Here is a 20,090-nt window from a genome sequence, read left to right as displayed (position 1 = left end):
TAGTTTGAGCATCCTTTCAGCCTCTTTCTGAACAGTTACGTTTTCATTGTCGTCAACTTCCTCAGATGAATCAAGACCAATCAAGGGTGAAGGATGAAAAAATGGGGTAATGATGGCAGTTAGAGCAGGATATTAAACAACTGGCAGCAGAACTCTGAGGTAGCAGATAGAGAAGTGATGGAGAACTGAGCATTGCTCCAAGCAGAATTCTTCATCCTAGGTCCAAATTCCCAGCTAGGTCTGAAGGAGAAGCTGAGAAACAGCCTGTTTTGTGTGGGGAAGCTTGTCCTCTTTCCACTCTGTAGATGAATGGTGAACCACTGTATTAACTCTTCCTGGTTCAGTTTTGCCCCAAGCACCCCTTTAGTTTATTACTGTGAACAAAGATTTCAAAGTGAATGTATTAAGAAGTACTGGTTAGTGTTTGATTATATTAATTGCTTTGGATGGCCTTCCTTCCCCCACTGGGCTCTTTCTGACTTGGATCTCTCCCCTTTCCACCTCACCAACATTACAGCAGGTCTGATTTTTTAATCAATATTTCTGATTCTGGCTGTGCTGCATCTCACTTTGCCTGCCTGTTTGGAAAGCAGCTGTGGAGGGATTGTCTTGTGGTCCTGATTTAGTTTTCAAACTGAAAACAGAAGGTGAGGTAATGCTGTGGTCCAGCTGTGAGCAGAAGCCTCTGATCCCCCGCAGCCCTGACAATAACTGCATTTCTAAAGGAGGGGCTCTTCTCTATTTTGACAGGATTGCAGTCCTCAGAGGTGCTTTTCTCCTGCAGTCTGCCTGCTTTTATATTTCTGTTCTTTTATTAAAGGGGTGTAAATATATGGAAGTAATTGAATTGTTATGGCAGCTGGCAATGGAACAGGACCTATTGGATTGATGCTTGGAATCAGTCACTTCTGCCCAGTTGCTTCTCTGGCTGGGGCTGCTCTCACCTCCAGGAGACAAGAGGAAATACAGACAATTCCTTGTAGGAGGCAGCAGCATTCTCTGGGTGTGAGCCCTGGTGGTGGCACTAATTGGATGTTTCCTGGAGTCGAAAGATTTCTCAGTGTGTTTGCTATGGGGGATTTGCAGGCTGGTGCCTATTTTCCTGCCCAGGTGAGTTCTGTTGTGGCACGCAGCAGTTGGAGCACAGGCAGTGTCTCCTGTCCAAGAGCAGGATACACTGCCCAGGTTTCAGGTGTGTGTTAGACTCAGCTTATTGATCAGCTCATCAAACAAGGCACACTGGGAGTTCTTGAGAGGTTCATAGGGAAGGGGGGCACTGGCCACTTCAGTGTATTTGCTCTACTCTGCATGCATCCCACCTAGCAGAGGTGGGAGGGCTGCTTAAACTCCCTGTGCAGGTAAAGGAAAGATGCTCATATGCCAGCTAGGAATTCCTGCCATCTGAATCATCCTCTGGAGATGTCCCTCTCATTTAATAGCTTTGGAGGGAGGTGGCATTCCTAAAATGAGTGTTTCAATAAAGAAACATGATAAATTTGGGCTTTAAAGTCCTGCTTCAGCTAGCACCAGGTTTGCTGTCAAACTTGGGGAGGGGAGGTTATCAGTCCTTTCCCAGTTGCTCCAAATCTTTCTCAGGAATGTGGAGGGCCTACTCTAGGATGATGAACTTCATAGATTAGTTGTTTTCCCTCTATTTTACCTTCTTTACACCCTGGGGATAGTACAGAGTTGACTACTAGGACATGAAAACACCTATGGGGAGGACTTGCAGTAGGCTTAAACTGCAAGCAAGGGAATGATGCTAGATGGTAAGAAAAATTACTGATAAACTCTGAAGTAACAGGAAATATGTGGATCCTTTGCTTTGGAAAAACTTCATTTATTCTTTCTTGTGGGGTTGATTTTGGGGTTTTTTCTTTTCCTTAGTTTGCACTGGCAATGAGCTGCTTTATTCCCAGAACTGCCCAGCTGAGTAGCTCACCTATGAATTATTGAATAGTAAGATAACTGTTTCTCTGCCAAAGGTTAATGCATATAGGATGCTTTTGGGGAAAGAATATCATTGATTGACTGTTAGTGAATGTTTTCATCTAAACTATTTATATGCTGTTAGGAGTGGCGTGTCACTGCCAGACCCATTTGTTACACAGAGGCATGTAATAACAGATGCATGGGTTTGAGGTGACACCTTGTTGTCTTGTAGAAGACAGGCAGAACCTGAGTGAAGCGTTGGTGGTCTGACACTGCTACACATGGGAGGGGTCCCCTCTTGTGGTTATGTGTGTGGGCATGAGAATGAAGGCTGTGCAGATCCTCCCTGGCTGTCATGCTGCTTCACCATGTTATAATTAGCAAACTTGGTTGTGAGCTAGAGAAAATATTTTCATATTACTCTGTGGAAAAAAAATCATCTGAGTTTGGGGTTATGCTGTTGGTCTGGCAGTACTTGAAGGTTTTGAAATGTCTACTCTCATCCTCTATATTTCCCCAATGAATAACTTGGCTGATTGTGTGGTGTATGGGTGGGGGAAGGCTTAGCAGAATGCATTTCACATATAAATGTGTATGTGCTTTCTGTACATGCAGCACCTTTTTCTACTTGTCTTTTTCAGTTAGGGGAGTGAACCGTTTTAAAATGAGATGCTAGAAGGTAAGTGAGGCATGGGAATGAGGTAGCTTTACACTGCAGAAGAATACTTGTCTTTGTAGTGTCTTGTTAGTGTGAATTAATTGGGCAGTGAGTCTGAGTGGAATTCCAGCATGCCTGGGACAGATCTTTTTTTGAAGAGGCATATCTGTGAGGTCTGGAAATTCCCATCCAGTATGGACTTTCTCCAAAGCACTCTGTAAAGCAAGCAAGGGGTCTCATGCATTAATCAACACAGTTCATCATGCAGAAGAGGAAATCCTTTAGTAAATCCCTCTTTATTAACAGGTGAAGACTGTTTGAGCTAATTGGCTTGGAAAGTTCAGGGAAGAGGAAAGCAGAAAAGCTGGTAGTGAATACATTTTATTTGCTCTTCTTCTTTTAAAAGCAGTCAACTAGCACAGAACTAAGCATTCTCTGAGCCCTGCCTCTCCAGACCCTGCACTCCCTTGTCTAGTAGAAAATTTACTAAAACACATTTATTTTCTTTGAAATAACAATATTTGCAACTTGGCTTTCAAGCACTGTGCAAAAACCACACATTTTATCTCTTCATACATGGAGACACTGAAGTGCAAAGGCAAAAGTCATATAAGATAAAAGAATGAGATTTGGCTTTTAGCTGAAACAGGCTCAGCAAGCCTTCCTGGATCTCCCTTCTAACTACTCAATTATATAGCAAACAAGCATATGAGACTGGGCTTGTAAATATGGGTTGGATATTTGTCTCCACATGGAAAACTGTTGATGCCTGATGTGTGCTCCTAGTGTGTGGGGTGTAGGTGCAGTTGCAAGGAACAGAATTGCTCAGCTGTGATTTCCCAGCCTTGTGACAATGAAAGAGCTTCCTTCTTGTTCAGGTAGAGTTCCTGTCTCTCCTGGAGCTGAAACCATGGAGTTTTCTTCCTGCTGTGAGACAAGGGTTGCAGTAGCTTTGCTGTCTGTGATATCTTTATATCCATAACCTTGGTGCCAGGTTATGGGGCTGGGGGTTGGAAAAGGGAGGCATCCTTTGCTGAGGTTACTTTGGTTATCTAGAGAAGATTAGGGAAGACTGCATACAGCAGTCTGCAAAAGGATACCTGGAAGAAATTAAGTGGGTGCTGGATAGAAACATATAGGTCTCATAAGGTCCAAATAGCTGTCTGTGCTGATTTGCTTTCTAGAGAAAGAAATTACTTCCAGTTGTCATTAGCTTCTTCAGGTAATGAGACACAGCTAAGAATTGTAACTAACCACTATGTGCAGTCTTTCATGACAGATTATCTGTGTGTTGTTTGCAATGTCAATCCTACAAATGGTTGGTCAGTTGGGTCTCACCAAGAGATATGGTGAAGACAAAAGTCAGGAGTCCCACTGGTGCTATGATGCATGGCTAAGCTTTGAGGTAGTCAGTCGGTAGTGTGGGATGAGAGCTGCTGAAATTAAGCAGCTTTCTAATCTAGCACAGCTTGCTATTTTCATCACTTGTGTCACGTACTGCACTGTGTAGATTTAAATAAAAATTTAAAGACTGGTTCTGGAGGATAGAGGAGATGTGTTTGTCACAGAAAAGGAAGACCGGGCTGAATGGAAGTACCAGGATATGGGTCCCAATATGGAAAATATAGTGAAGGTGAGGATGAAGGACTCCTGCACTGCTTTTGTCTGATGTCTGTGTGTGTGACCTTGATTAGAGCCTCTTTCTCTTCATGTCTCTCCTTTTCTCCATGACATTGCTTTGCTGGGTGCTCTCTGCAGCAGAGGAAGTGTTGTGGGAAGTAAATTCTTATAGCAAAATAAGAATGTAGCAGTCCATGGCAGCTGCACACACTAGCAGTACAATGCTGGCAGCTCACCACCCACAGAGATGGCTGTTGTCAGCTGTACATGGCTACATGGAGGACAAGGCTGCTTGTGAGTCAGAAAGCAGATTATGAGAGAGCTCCCTAGCTCTGACAACCTTTCAAAAACATGCCAGCATTTGAGATTTTATCAGGTTATGCTATTCACTGTTACCAAATTGCAGTGGGCATGTGTCTTGCATAGTAGTGCTGTTCTGTGATGTCTAGGATTCTCAATTATTGCCTGAACAATTTGTGTGAGGTCTGTTCACACAATGTTCCCCTGTTTTGCAGATCTTGGCTTGTCTTTAAGCTTGTCACTGATTTCTGTGCATGAGTCCACTTCAACAGGATCCTTTCTTTGCCTTTCATCCATACTGGATTGAGCAGCCTCATGACAACATTGCCAGTTTCTAATTTAGGGAAATTGGTTTTTTTCCTGTATTTATCCCATGAACAAAAAGCTTCAAAGTGCATCTCTGCTATCCTGGCTTCATCACTGGTGAAAGAAACATCTTTGCCTTCTCGAGGCATCTGAATTTGATGGGAACCTGCAGCAATCTGACAGCATTGCAAGGGCCAAGTAACACTTGCTGAGCTCTGCCCAAGCAGGACAGCACAATGGCAGTGAAAGAGAGACTGTGGTCTCTCCACTGAGGTCTTCAGCTCTTGTAATGAAAAGTTCTCGTTTAGTTTTACCCTTTCTCAAGGCTAAAAGTGAAACAGACTTAAACCAAGCAGACCATAATGCTAAACTGTGAGAAGGCTCTTCTCACTCACCTAGCAGGATAAGCATCTCCATTCTGGTTATTTCCAGTAAAACTAAGAGAACAAGAGGTTATTGGGACACAAAGCAACACTCCTTGGTGCTTGACATTTCACTGTTGTTCTTCCCTTACCACTGCCCTTCATCACTGTGAACAATGGTAGCTTACCAGCCCTTTGGTGCAGGGCATCTGCTCTGGCTCACAGCAAGGAGCTGCCTGCAGCTCAGCTTTTCTTTAGGGTGCCTGGCACACTGGAGTAGGTTGCCTGTGTTTGGCTCATTGGAATTGCTCCTAACTAGCTAATTCTGCTGCAAAGGCAGACTGCCCTGCCTTGTGTTGTGAAGCAGTGGCATCTTAACAAGGTTGGTGGAGGGCCCTCACTTCAACACTGCCTCTTTAGCCCTTCTATCACTGCTGGTGCCAGCAAGCTCTTCTAGAGTTAAGCTGTGTGCTGAGAGAGAACAGTAATTGTCTGGATTTGTTTGCTGTGTTTCTTGCCAGCGTATCCTGAAGCTCTCTATGTGCACAGAGGTTTTTTTACCTTCTGGAAGCCTAGCAACTTGCTGCCTGCAATGTGGAGGCTGCTTAAAAGAGCACTTCTGATACAGGTGCTGGATTTCAAGGGAGATACAGGAAGGCATTTGAGGAGCCTTTGGAACTGTGCTAAAAATTCACCTTTGGAACTGGGCTAAAAACTTAAAGAGCATTGTAGCAGCATAGAAAGCCAGAATAGCCAAACACAACTTCCTTATAGCAAGCAGAAAAGGTGCTTCCCTGTCAGTGTAAGAAGCACCATGAAAATCATTATCCTTTTTGCAGCTCCCTAAAGGTCTAAGTGCAGGGCTTATATCACAGGTCTCTCCTCCAAGACAGCCCCCATGTCAGGTGTGCTGGAGCTGTTCAGTTCCTAGTTCTGGGAAGCAGCAGCACCAGCTCATTTCAACAAGCTTTCTTTTGCCTTTAAGCCAGAGAGAAAGAACAGAAGCAAAAAAGCTGTGTTGTTAGTGGTGAGGTCTGAATCCCTGCCTTTGTGGTGAGTCTGCCTTTTGTGTGTAATCCCTTGAACAAGTGTGAACTCCCCAGTAGGCATTGGAGGCCAGAGCTGATGTCTGGCTTTGTAATTGCTGTTGACCTTCCTTTGTTTTCATATCCATTGGGAACCTTGGGGAATAACTGACCCTGGTGCAGTTCTCTATCCTTTTTAGTGATGGGATAACATGCTTCTCTCTCCAGAAAACCCAGGAGCTCCAGGACTACCTACAGAGTTAATACTCATTGGGTGTTTTCTAGTGTCAGAGACAAGAGGAGAAAATACAATCAATTTTTAATTGATATACACTTTTAAACATTCCCTTTGCAAGATAGTAACATAGCCCTGGAGCCTGTTCCAGTGCAAATCAAGTAAATCACATTTTTCAGCTGAAGAATATTAAATACCTTCTGCATCCTTGGCTGCCCTACTCTTCCAGTGACCTAAGGAAGCCTCTGGAACATCCTAGCCCTGTTCCTCTGTGACCCTTTACTAGCCCCAGATGCTCCTGCAGTGGGGCCCAGGAGAGCAGTTTCCTTGCAGCACATGTCCTTGCTGGTGGCACTTGGTCCAGTTTCAGACCTTTTCCTCTGTCCCAGCCCCATACCTGGCACAGTTAGATTCAGTGAGGGAAGCTGCTTTCAGACTCCTCTCTCTCCTTCTCAGGAAACAGACTGCTCTGAGTATATCTGAAGTGGCTGTGCCATATTTTCGAGCTTTCTGTTTTTCTTCTCTCCCCTTTTTCTCTTTCTTTTCCCTATATCACCAGATGGCCTAGATTATAATGTGAGACCCCACTGGCTTCAATTAAGGATCAGATGTGACTGAAGAAATGTGATAGCAGCTAGGGATGGAGATGGTACACGCATGGCACTAGGTCTAATCAAACAACTTCTCACATTATTCTCACTGTGAGGTGGGAGACGTGTGAGCCAAAGGCAAGTCAGCACTTGAAGCACTCGCAGAGACACATCCCCAGGAAAGCCATCCATAATGAAATGACCATGCCACTCAGCACGGCAGCCTCAGTTCAGGCAAGGGCTGCTTTCACTCCACCTAAGTGCAGCAAAGGGCCCAAAGACTTAGAGAACAAGGTACCTTGAAAATAATCAGCCACATCAAACAAAGGCTGCCAAGTGGAGTGGATGATTGGGATGATTTTACACAGGATACCCACAGATTCATTTGTGCCTCCTGGAGATGGGACACTGCATGCCCACATATGGGACAGTGCATGCAGCACCTTCATCTGTGGTGAAGATAGAGATGTCACTAGTGTCACAGAGCTGTTTGGTCTTGCTGGAGTCAGGCTATGGGAGGAGAATGGTGTGCCGAAGCCCTTCCCAGCATAGCTCTGTTCAGGGCAGCAGGGATGCAGAGTGACCCATGGTTGTTGGTAGACCTGTGCCTGTGGCACTGCAGATGCTGGGTGCTGCAGGGTTTTGGGCCTGGTTGTGCTTGGCAACTCTATGGACCTTCAGAGGAGGCAGATGATCTGTTGATCTGTAGGGCATGGAAACTGTGGAAGAGCACTTGCTTTGAACCTGGAGAAGGTCAGTTGTGATTGTGCTGAAACTGCTATAAATCAGTTCTCCCTCTTACATTCAGGCTAACTGCTGTTTTGTGTTCAGGAAGCTTTTCTCATTTTAGATGGAAAGCTTCTGTTTATCCCCACACTGTAATGTTTTAATTAAGAATTTATTGCAAGTGAAACATGTCTATCAGAGACAGTGGGGATTTAAGTCCTCTTTCATTGCATTAAATAAGGAGTACCAAACAGTACCAATCTGACTTTCTCCTTGCTGTGCCTCAACCATGCCCAAATCATGAGGTTCCCATACATTTTTACAAGTGCTAAAGAACTGCAAAAAGCAGTCTCCCTTTGCTAAGGAGGTGAGCACACATCACCATTCCCATTCTCACACTACTGGCAGAGATGCTGACATGGATAGATGTGACTCACCTCCCAACATCAGGGAATTGTTGCTAGAGATAAAAATAGGACCCAGAGTCCCTGTAGTCATTCTGTGATGTGATGTGTTGTATTGATGTATTTGGGAGGGGCCCTCCAAAACCCTTTCAGGTCTGTGGGGAGAGCCAGTGCAGATCCCTCCATCTAAACACGGTGTTCTTGATAACCCTGTCAAACATTGACAAGAAGAAATGACTACTTGGGAACTTACCTGCCTGTTCAGGGAGTGGATTTTATGCTATGTAATAGGACCGGTCATTCTGATTAGATCTGAGGATTGAATCCAAGCTGTGATACAGCTGCTGGTGTTGCACTTCTCACATGAGAGAGCAGAGCTTGGTAGCTCCTCCAAGCAGTGCTCAGTGTGGTATGAGTGCTCGCTAAAGGTTATGCCTACCTCATAAAAGTGGGAGAGAGGTAGAATGTGGCCCCAGCCCAGTCAGAAGTAAATGTCAGACGACTGTTGCTTTTGGTGTGATTGGATCCTGGCTTCAACCCCTTGGAAATCATAGGTACCTGTCTTGTCAGAGGTGGTCGGGGTGACCATGCTGGGTGAGGAAGCTGCTCCCTGATGGCATCCCTGTCTGTTGCTCTGTTGGGTCTCCAGTCCCCCCCGTGGTGGAGCCAGCCTTCCAGGATGTGCGGCAGGGCACGGGGCACAGCGTCACCCTGCGCTGCACCATGCTCAAGGGCAGTCCCATGAAGGTGGCCACCTCCATCTGGCGCTTCAACGGGAGCCTCCTGGCACAGCCCCTGGCAGAGCAGCAGGACTACTCAGAGCTCAAGGTGGACAGCGTCAGCCGGGAGACCAGTGGCAGCTACGAGTGCAGCATTTCCAACGACGTAGGGGTCTCCACCTGCCTCTTCCAGGTGTCTGGTAAGTCACAGAATGCACATCAGAGCAAGCTGTTGGATGGGGTCATGGGAAGCTTGCTCCTCATAAACTGGTGCCACTACAGTGCCTCTATTGTTTCTTCTATGCCCAGCACTATGTTCAGGAGGAATAATTTTCCATAAGCCAGCAGGGAGATCTGTCTCCATCGTTCAGGCAGATGGAGGTGGAGCTGGCTAAGTACTAGCCCCTGTTAGATTTTAGCAGTGTTTGACCACTTGCAGGACTTAAACTCAAGGCCACAATCAGCTTTCAAGATTGGACAACCTGTATCATCAATAAGTATTGACCAAGGGGAAGTGAAAAGCTCTGTACATCCCTCCAACAGGATCCAAAACGTGTGATTTCCTCTTTAAAAGCAAATGTATAAAGAAAGAAAAACTGTGTTATGTATTCCTGTGCCTCCTCTATGACTCCTGTCTGTCTGTCTCACAGCGCTTTCTAGAAAAAACATGAGCTGGGAATGGTTGCTAGTACACGATTTGCTGCTCACAGTTTTATTTGAATCCATTATCCACTGTAACAGGCCTTCTCTGCAGCACCTGCAACTGCACAGAGGAATGGCAGACTTATTGCATCTAAAAGTGCACATCTGACCTGGCTTCTCCAGCTGATCATTAAATCTGCTTTTCCCATGACCCCAGAACTGACTTGGGCACAATTTTCAGGAAAAGCTTCCCCATGAAGTTGCCTTAATAAGCAATAATTTCAGTCCAGGTTTGAGTCCAGGGCCAATTTGTAATAGTTTTCAAGCCTGGATTTAAAAAAATGAGAATGAGTAACATCCAGAGAGACCTGATTTTGAAGCAGGCCTTTCCTAGGTTTTGGGAAAGCTCAAGTATGCTGTAACTCTGGGATGCTTACAGAAATGGGGGAACCCAAACTACTTCTACTATTTGGGTCCCTTTTCAAGACCTTGTCTCACCCCTTGAGATTTCCTGGCTTCTGTCTTGCAGTGAATTTTGCTTGAAAGCTTTGGCCCTCTTTACCCTCTCTACCCTTTTCATATGCTTGTAACTCTCACATCATTAAGTGATAGCAAACCATATCCCTCTATGAGCCATCACAGAAAACTGCATCCCTGTCAAGCCTGGGAATGCTCCCCGAAATTTCTTGCTGGTGGCAGCAACAAATATATATTGGCACCTGGTGTGCCATGCTGTGCCTGAGATAAGATCCCCTCAGCAGAAAGTAGGATTCATGCCTAGAGAGCACTGATCAGGAAAGCAGCAAGCCTTTATTTTTCCTGCATCCCTTCTCCTTTTCCAAGACACTGATTGTAGCTGTTCAACTCCAGACATCTCTGCCTGTGTCCTGGACAGTTACAAATTAATTAGACCTTCTGAGCCTCTAGAGCAACCTGAAAAATATTCCTGTGACTTGACTGCTCTACTTGGACTCAGGATTGCTGGAGTTTTAATTCCCATCAGCCACAGCCTTCCTATCTGAGCAGAGAAAGTGGCATGGTATTTTTTTTTTTTTTCCCTGCTTCTTCACTGTGGAAAAAAATACCATAAACCTTCTTATACAACAGAAAGTGACTAATTTTTGACTATGGGCTGTTCAGGTGCACTGAAAATACAGTACATGTATCTGACCAGGATTGGATCATTTTCTTCTATGAATGAGTGATTAGCTTTCCAAAATGTTTTGGAAGGATAGTGAAACATCCAACCCATTCTTCTTGAGGAAGTTATCAGGGCAGCCCATCCTGTTCATCACCTGCTCCCTCAATAGCCATAAGGTGAAAGAGAGACAGGGATAATCTTCAGCTCTTCCCATCAGCTGAAAGCAAAAGACAGAACTTTCCAGCAGTAGTAAAAGCTTCCAGAAGGAAGTTCTGAAAGTTTTTTGATATGCAGCATTTCTATCAAAAAGCACTTGTTTTTTCTAGCTTCTATCTTGGACTCAATTAATAATGCATTGATATAATGCAAGATGATGATTATCATGAGTTCTGATTTTATTTTGAAATCCATTATAAAGCTTAACTTCCATAGTCAATACAAGTTGAATAAGCAGCAATTAGTCTCGAGGTGGTTCTGAACTTCTTGCTCATGCTAAAATTTAAGTCAATAAAAATAGTAAGAGAAAAAGGACTTGGAAATAAATATCAATATTATACATTTGAGTTCATAAAAAATAAACATTGAATCCTGTCAAGCCTAATTATAACCACACAGAATGGCAGGGCTGGTGATTCAAGTGGAAAGGTGCAGAAGACATCCTGAGGAGATGGTGTTTATTCCTGCTCTCCAGCATCCCTTGCTGGCCAGGCATCTTTCTGGTATCTGCTGGTTCAGACTGGACCTGAACTCTTGAGCTTTCATTCAGGTCCAACTCCTGCCTAGCTTAGGACAGAACTTGCCAAAAATTGAAGTTCAGTGGGTGAAATGATCATAATTTCAAATAGAGCAAAACAAGTTGTGGGTAAGACCTCGTTGCCTGTGCTCCCTGTGCATTAGTCCTCCAGCTGCTGGGCTGCATGGCAGGAGCCTTTAAATTCTGTTGGTCGTGATTCAGGACAGAAACTGCTGGGGAAATGAAAGTTAATCCCTTGTTCTCTGAACTGTTCATTTTCTCTAGTACATTTTTCCCTTCTGTATTTCCCTTCTCCTGCTGCACTTTGTTTTTAAGGAGAGATGTGGGTTTGAAAAAGACATCTCCACCCCTGCCAAAGCTCCCACTGCTTTTACCCGGGCTGAGGTCAGTGTCCTCTTTGCTGCCGAGTTGACTGTTGCGTTACAAAGAGGCTGGAGCACTGTGTTGCCAAGGCAGGGGAGATGCAGAAGGAGAAAGGTCTCCTTTTTAGTGCCGTGGTCTCTGTGTGATAAATAACACTTCTCCTATGACCTACTGGCCAAATGATCTTTCCTTATGGTTTGTTAGCAGGAGTCTCTGTAAAGCAGCAGATGAAACAGGAGAAATGCCAGTTTAAAGCTGTTACTTCAATCTAAACTACAAAGCAAGAGAGAAAAGATTAGAGCTGGTTCCAGTCTGAGAACTGAAGTTGTTCCCACCTTCTCAGATGCTGGTTATGTCTCACTGGTGTTGCAGGGCTGCTAATCCTCCCAACAATTTAGGCTGTGAAAGAAGTAGTGATTCACAGAAAATAGTGGCACATTTGTGCAAAGTAAAGTTGTCCATTTTGTTAGAGGCAGGTCGATAAACTGGGTGAATGGAGCTCTTCTACTCTCACCACGTCTCTTTGTAATTTTTGTTCCACTTGATCCCATTCTTTTACTTTCCTCCCTCTTTCTTCTTTTTTTCCCCTCCAGCAAAAGCTTATAGCCCAGAGTTTTACTATGACACTCCCAGCCCCACCTTGAGCCAGAAGCAATCCAAGAATTACTCTTACATCTTGCAGTGGACCCAGAAGGAGCCTGATGCTGTGGATCCCATCCTTAAGTACCGCCTGGAAGTCCGGCAGGTAAGGTCTGCTCTCCTGGAGCCCCAGCATATGGCCTTTCAAGAGGCAATTACATCAATGTTTCCTTGCTGATTAAGAGCTGCAAGTGATGAAATTGGCAGATCCTGAGGCTCTTGCACTTTCCCCACTGAATGGAAGAGACAGGCCAAGTGCACAACTCGGTGTTCACTTTGGGGCTCTGGGGCTGGGTACAGTCAAGGTCTTTCAAAGCCCTGCAGCCCCCATTGGGCTGTTCATGCTCAGTGTTTGGAATGGGGTTTTAGTGAGAACAATGCCTTATAGTCAGTAGTTGGTGGTGTAGATTTTGTAGGCCAAAGATTCAAACGAGTGGAATTCCATCCTCCTCACTCGTATGAAAAAAGGGAATAAGCTGAAGAGCTCTCCAGGCAGGAACTGAAGGAAAAAGTCGATGTCTGTTTGTGTTGCAGAAGGGCTTTCATCCTATCACACTAACTAAGCTATTTGGACTGTATGAACTCTGCAGGTGAAGTGAAGTGGGTTTCAAGGTTTGTGAGTTTGAAGGAAAAATCATACTGGGGGCTGGGGGCTGGGGGTAGAGAACTGAGTGAAATCTGAAGACATCACTGGTTGCAGAAGGTTAGGGAAAAGAGTTTGATGTTTTTAAAGAGCACATTATCTTAGCAGGATTGCAAGGTGCTTTCATCCACGCCCAGCAAAACACCCGCATTCAACATTTTTTGAAAAATGGGGACACATAAACTTGGTTCGTGTCATTCAGTGGTGGCTGAGAAGCAAATGAATTTTTCAAGGAAAATTTTGTTTACTGTAGATAGAAAACAAAATAATTAAAAAGATTCAAGTGTCTCTTTCCTCTAGTTCTGCACAGTAGGTTCCAGTTTTATGTCTCCATTTGATTGTGAGCTCTCTGGGGTTGGACAGCCTTTGTTTGTTACTCACACCGTATGGAGCACATTGTCAGTACTTAATAATAATACAGGACCTGGGGGAGCCTCTAATAATGAAGGCAGTTTGTCAGAGTAGATCTTCCCTCTGAGCCAAGTTTTGCTATTATCAGCACTGCAACTCAATGAACAAATGTGTGGGTTTTATCTTTCTCCAATACATTGAGTTTTTTTCCTTTTTGTACAGTGTCTAAAAGTAATCTTGGTTCTATCCTTCATTGAGCTCCTACTAAAAGGGATCAAGAAAAGGGAAAATCACTTTTCTACTTTAAGTTACGACATGGAGGGGCCTGTGTGCCATGCAAATTTAAACACATACCCAGTTTGGTTCATAACCCATTGGTTACTGCTGTTACTATTTTGCAGCATCACAACATAGCTGTGACTATTGAGTGTTGTGTTTTAGAGGAGCATGATACTGAGACCCTGCTGTAGCTCAGTCATATGTATGGGAAAGCTCTTAGAAATGGCTACAGGCATCATCATGGTGGCCTGGGACTGAATAAGGAAAGGCAGAGAGACGAGGAGAGAGGGAAGCTTTGTTCCCACTTCTGTCAAGCACAAGAAGGAAACCCTTTGTTTTGATGCTGCTGTAAAAAATGAGCCCTGCCCCGGCTGAAACTAAGACACATTGGAAAAGGTTTTCATGGTATTGCCTCCTCCTGGCTTTTGTCCAATGAAAACACTTGCATTTCATGGTGAGGTCTCCACCTCCATGAGCCATATTGAGGTCTTATGGAGCCCTTTTCATTTCCTTGTCCCAGAGGATCACATCCCCTCTCACATCCAGCCTGCTGTTTCCCTCTGTTCATGTGCTGCCTTCCCAGTATTTTCACTGTGATGTCTCACTTGGCTCCAAGCAGCCTTGTGACACCTTCTGACCTTTCTCTCCTTCCCTGGCTCCATCACCCTCTCCCATGTCCTGCAGATTCTGCTGCTTTATTGCACCTTCTGTTCTGTGCTGGGGCCCCTGGACTATGCTGTGCATCCTTCTGTTCCATTGTTGGACTGCAAAACATAGTGGCCTTAGTGAATATAACTGAAAAGCTCAAAAGCCTAAAAGTGTTACTGACTGGAGAGCTCTTAAGAAAGGGGATTTGTCTGCCTGAGTGTGGAGCTGCTGTTTGCCTGTGCACACTCCTGGATATGCTGGCTTTCTAGGCACTAGCTGTGGTGGCACAAAAATCCTCCTAGAGAGCTTGGATTGAAGTGGAATATTCTCCTTAGGTGAAACGGGCCTTACACATGGCCAGACACAACTGGTCTATTGCCAGCATCAAGCTGGGGAAAGCTTACCCAGCCAGCCAGCTTAATTTCTCCCCCAGTCCTGGGAGCTCTGCAGCCTCAGTGGCCATGGCAGGGGTCTTCAGGATGAGTGAATGTGGTAGCTTGCAGTCTTGGGTAGGTAAGGGGCTGTCAGGGGGAAGAGGGGATGAAAAGAGGAGAATTAACTCTTGCTAAGCTGGAATCTAAAAGGTAACCACCTGGAATGCCCAGTTGTTGCAATTTAGTTTGCAGGTTTTCATTTCACACTCCCTGGTTTGCTCAAGGAGCTCTTGGCATATGTAATATGAAGATCCCCAAGTAGCAGGATGCTTTTCAAGGCACCTGGGAATTCTTGAATTAAATTTGCTTGCTGCAGCTGCTGAAAATGGGGCTGGGTGAGAGTCAGAGTGCCTCTTATTAATTGGCTGGCACCATGCCTCCTCCAATTCTTCCTGTTCAGAAGCTTCCTAGGATATTACTGGGGGCATTGCAAGCAGTCTGGAGGAATTTGGTTTCCTAAGCAATGTGTGGGGGTTCCCAGCAAGATGGGCAGAGGCATTTCCATCAGAGCTGATTGTTCCCAGTGCTGCAGAGCAGGCTGAGTGGCACAACAGACACACTAGTTCCAGTAGAATAAGAATTAACTTATGATTAAAACCAACCTTGACAGCTTGGAGTCACTGACCCAGGAAAGTGCATATGATACCAACTTAGAGCAAGCTTCTTGTGAAGCCTCTACTCTATGTCTTGGCAAGGAGGCTGTAATTTCCTGGAGGGCATCGTTCAGGTGGGCATAGGCAGTGGCATTGCTGAGCGACAATTCAGAGGGGAAAACATGTCCAACAAAGAACAGTGGGGGACTCGCAGCCATCTGTCCTGACATCTTTGGAGGGTTTTTCCTTTTTTTGCTGCAAGACAATGGATCCAAATGCCAACTACCTTACTTCACATTAGCCAGTGACCTCAATGAAGTCACAGACTTGGGTGGTTTGGTTGTGGGCAGATGCCACAAGGCTTTTGGGGTCCTTGTTTGGTCAAATTTTTTTCTTCCATGTATTCTTGCAGTGTAGAAAAAGCTCTGAAGTACTGCATTCGAAACTGAAAATGATTTTCATTGCTTGGAGATTCAAAGCAGCCTCCCCAAACCAGATCTTTGCTTAAAAAATAAAAAGCCTTTAAAGTTGCTTGTTTCTCTCTGTGTATTTTACACCCGTCCCAGGGCACTGCTCTAACATTAAAGAGAAATGAAAAGCCATCTAATACTGCAAGCAGGTTGCATCATGGAAGAAAGATCTAAGCTGTGCCGGTGGTTATGGTTTTGGGGGATAGTGGCAGAATAACTGTGCACTTAATGAGCTGGAACCCATCTGTGACCTGAGGCTGCAAGAGAAAGAGGAAGGAGAAGCTTTTGGTGCAGTAGGAAAGTTTAATCTTCATTGTTCCCCTCAAGGCAACCTGAGGCTGCTCTCTCCTCTGTACCTTCTCATACACAGGCTCAGGCCAGAACTCGGCCAGTGTAATATATTCCTGCCTTTCCCCTCCTCAGAGCAGGCTGAGTCTACATGCCAGACAGATCCCTGAAATTTGCACTGGGCCAGGCCCCAGACTCATTTGCTAAATTAACTTCCCGGGTTGTCACTTGGGATTAATTCCTGTCACGGAGACTGTCTAATGAGACTGGCCCTGTGCAATGCCTGACCGATTGTATGGTCTCTCTTTGTTTGTACTTCCATCCTCTCCATGTTGGATAAACATTCCCTGCTGTCTACAAAACTCATCTTGGCTTGGAAGCCGTCTGCCACTTGCTTCATCAGCCAGCCAGAGCAGCATTAATGAGAGCTGCAGCAGTGGGGAGCCTGCATACCATGTGGGGAGGTGACAGATAACAGAGCTGTTGGGACAGACATAGGACAGGGGTGTTGGCAGGAATTTAATGACTGTGATTAGAGTGGAAGGTTGACTCCACTGATGGCCATCCCAACACAGCAGGAGAGGTTTTATGCCGAGGCCCAGGGACAGTGGGTCTGTATCACTTCATTTCTGCCTCTGAGCTGGCAGTGTCTGTCTACTGAAGCCTGCAGGCTCCATCGGCTCCCAGAGCCGACCACCCCTCTGAGGGCAGGGAAGTCTCTCCCTGCTGAGCTCTGAGCAGGGGTGGTACTGCACGAAAGGAAGGATGAACCAGCAGTGCACCCACCCACACTTTCCCATGAGTGTTTGCTTGAGAATGCCTTTGGGTCTCAGATTAGAAAAGGCTGTGACTTCAGAAAGGGGATGTACTTGGGCAGTGGTGGCTCTTGCAGCAGCCCAGGCACGTATCCTGGGAGGTGAACAAAATTCCTTTTCTTCTGCACATGCAACCATGGCTTCAGGCAAAGATTGGAAAATGAGCATCTGGGGATTGCCCGGGAGCTGTACCTTGGAGCAAGGGGTGGAGAAGGATGGGACACCAAAGGCTTGGTGAGGAGGCAGCTCTGCACAAGGCAGAGTTCAGGGTGGCCAAACTCGCTTTACAAAGGCTCTGACATTTTGCTGGCTCCACAGCACAATGCTGCCATTGCCATGGCAACTGCTGCAGACCAAGTTGGGTCCACAGCCCTCATCCCAAAGCTCTATGGTGCACTGTGGCCCACCGGCCCCATCCTGTGCATTCTTACAGTAGTATTGCAGTGAGGTTTTCAGCTGGGGGATGCTGCAAGAGCTGAGGAGGTGATATCTGACTTAGGACTTAGCTAAAAAGCTGTCAGGGCTATGCTAGTTTTCCTACTAGAAAATGAAAAGCTTAAAGAAGAGTTGAAGCTTGTGAGCTAGGGAGGTATCCATCCTGCTCTGGATAAAATGTGCTCTGTGATGCACTGGCCTGGTGTCACCTGGAAAAAGGGAATGTGGTGCCACATCCACAAAAAAATCCTCCAGTTGACAGGGTGCTTAATTGGACAGTTCGGTGTCCAGGGCAGGACACAGACAGGGCACATGGAACAGGGATGTGTGAGTCCCTTTACCTAGAGCATCACAGTCACAGCTGGCTGCAACCAGGAAGGGAGAGTGGCTTTTCTTGAAGCAGCACATGGTGGCCTTGTCTGCATGTGAGATGCTGTGCAGACTGAAATACTCATGGGGTGTGACAAACCACACCCCTTTACTGTTCATCATTGCACTTGATACAGTCTCTGCTGGTCCTCTCTCACTGGTGTTAGGACTGGGGACTCCAGTCACTTGGCTTCACAGTGTTTGCCCAGCACTGAATCTCAAAGCAGACCTTCTGTTACAGGATGGCTTATAAGTCACATCTGTCAGAAAGCTTTTCTAGTCCTCTCTTCTTTTTTTGTCTACCTTGTCTGCCAGTTTGATGTTTGATCACAGGCTGCTGTCATATGGGATGTCAAATCAACACAATTCCATCTACCTTCAGAACCATACTCTGTAGTGGAAAAAGGTTGGGTTTTTTTAGCTCTAACTATCCTATCTCCCTACTGATGCTGTTTTGTTTTTTTTTATTTCAACTTTTGTTCAGGCAGTGAGAATAGGCAGATTATATCTGTGTTCTCAAGACATTGCATTCAGTTGTGTTAGTGGCCTACATGATGCTGGGCAGGATTCGTCCCTTAGGAAGAGGAGTAAAAGGATGCAGAAATAAGCCCGTGCCAGTGAGAAGTGTGCTTGGTGGATGGTTTGAACAGCCATCATGATGGAAAGACAAGGAAAGCAAGAAAGGGGAGAGGAGGCACTGCCTTTCTAGGCTGCAGAGGAGGAGGGGTTTGGGACTGAGTGTCAGCCACATGCCAGTGGAAGGAGAGATGGCTGATCAATAACAAATGGTGGACAAGCAGTCCTTGAAGCTTAATAAGATTGCTGTGCAGGACCTGGAAATGAAGCAGTGACTTTGCCACAGGTGTGTGGGAGTGAAGACAGCAGGATCTTACCTCAGCTGTGCTCTCTGCTGTTTGGAAATGGCACACACCATCAGTCATTGTAGATGATAGCACATTGAGCCATCTCTCTTTTTGTCCCTAGCAATCTGTCACAGAAGATGCTGCTAGAACAAGGCCTTCTCTACCTCTGTTATAAGGGAAGATCCCAGGATAGCTGAATGTTTAGTGGGGGTGGAAACAAAGAGCTTTTTCCACGTTTCACGTTTGTACTCTGTGTTGGCTAAGTCAACAACAGCAGAGCCTCCACCAGCACAAAGGAAGGGAGTTTTTCCCTGGCCATTACTCACTGCAGGTGGAGTTGTCTGGCTGGCCATTGCTGCTGTTGGCTCTGTCAGCCAGAGGATCAGAGTGTTTTCTACAAGGGTGGCCAGGACAGCTTGGCACAGGCCTGACCAGCACTGGTGGATCAGGTGTAATTTCAGTGGGAATGACTGGTAGCCATGGGATAAAGTTTCCCCCTTTGGTAGTCTAACAGTTTCCAATGCCACAATTGGGACTTCTTCCCTTTGCCCATGAGATCTTAGCAAATGAACTACTGAATTAGTTTGATTAATTCTGTCTTTTTGCATTCACAAATTGTTCTTCAGTATGATACATGGTTTTCCTGAACTGGTTTTCCCTAGTCCACAGGTCATTTGTAATCAGTTAGTTGGGAAAATTAGTAATATGAACAGTGGCAGATTAATTGTGCTTCAGTCTTAAGGTATCATTTCTCTTCTGTGATTATTGAAAGTAAGTAAAGTGTAGTTGTTTGACCTTGGCTGGATGCCAGTTGCCCACCAAACTGCTCTGTCATTCTCCCCTCCTCAGCAGGACAGGGGGAGAGAAAATAAGATTGAAAAAACCACATGAGTCAAGATAAAGTCAGTTTAATAACCAATATCTAAGGCCATGTGCAGAAGCAAAGGAAAACAATTTATTCTCTACTTCCCATCAGCAAACAATGTCCAGTTACTTTTTGGGAAGCAGGTCTTCAGTACATGTAGCAGTTGCTCTGGAAGACAAATGTCACAGTCGTACTTTCATATCCCTTTGGTCAATTTGAATCAGCAGTCCTGGATATGACGTCCCCTCCCAAGATCTTCCCAACCCCAGCCTACTGGAGAGGGGAGAGTGTTGGAGAGATAGCACTGGTGCTGTAGGGAAAACACAGCACTGGTGCTGTGTAGCCAAAACACTGGTGTGTTATCAAGTTCATACTAGCTATCCACATAAAGCACAGCATTGTGAGGGCTTCTATTGGGAAAATTCCCTCTGTCTCAGCCAGATCCAAAGTGTAAGGTAACCTGCCCAAAACAGGGTAGCTGACAGTGTTACAAGGTGCATGAGAGAGATTTTGTCTTAATATTAACTTTTGAAAGGACTGCTCCTAATGCCATTCAAGTACTTAACTGGGCAAGAGGGGAAAGCAGGATATTGTTTAGCTTTCCTACTACAAGGGAATATT

General features: G+C 45.4%; 1 protein-coding gene across 4 annotated transcripts in view; it reads left to right on the top strand.

Annotated features, from left to right (window-relative positions):
* Positions 1-20,090, top strand: part of MDGA1 (MAM domain containing glycosylphosphatidylinositol anchor 1) — a 206,598-nt gene that overhangs the window by 82,035 nt on the left and 104,473 nt on the right. For all 4 annotated transcript variants that reach the window (XR_014953850.1, XM_085575600.1, XM_021550430.3 and 1 more), the window contains exons 9-10: positions 8,808-9,077; positions 12,371-12,522. Coding sequence is in view for 3 of the 4 variants with exons in the window: in XM_085575600.1 (XP_085431726.1) it covers positions 8,808-9,077; positions 12,371-12,522 (422 nt within the window). In the remaining variant the exon portion in view is untranslated. The remainder of the gene's footprint in view (positions 1-8,807; positions 9,078-12,370; positions 12,523-20,090) is intronic.

Source organism: Lonchura striata, chromosome 3 (genome assembly GCF_050655825.1).
Source record: "Lonchura striata isolate lonStrDom1 chromosome 3, ASM5065582v1, whole genome shotgun sequence".
Classification (NCBI taxonomy): domain Eukaryota; kingdom Metazoa; phylum Chordata; class Aves; order Passeriformes; family Estrildidae; genus Lonchura; species Lonchura striata.
This window is presented reverse-complemented; position numbering and strand designations above follow the sequence as displayed.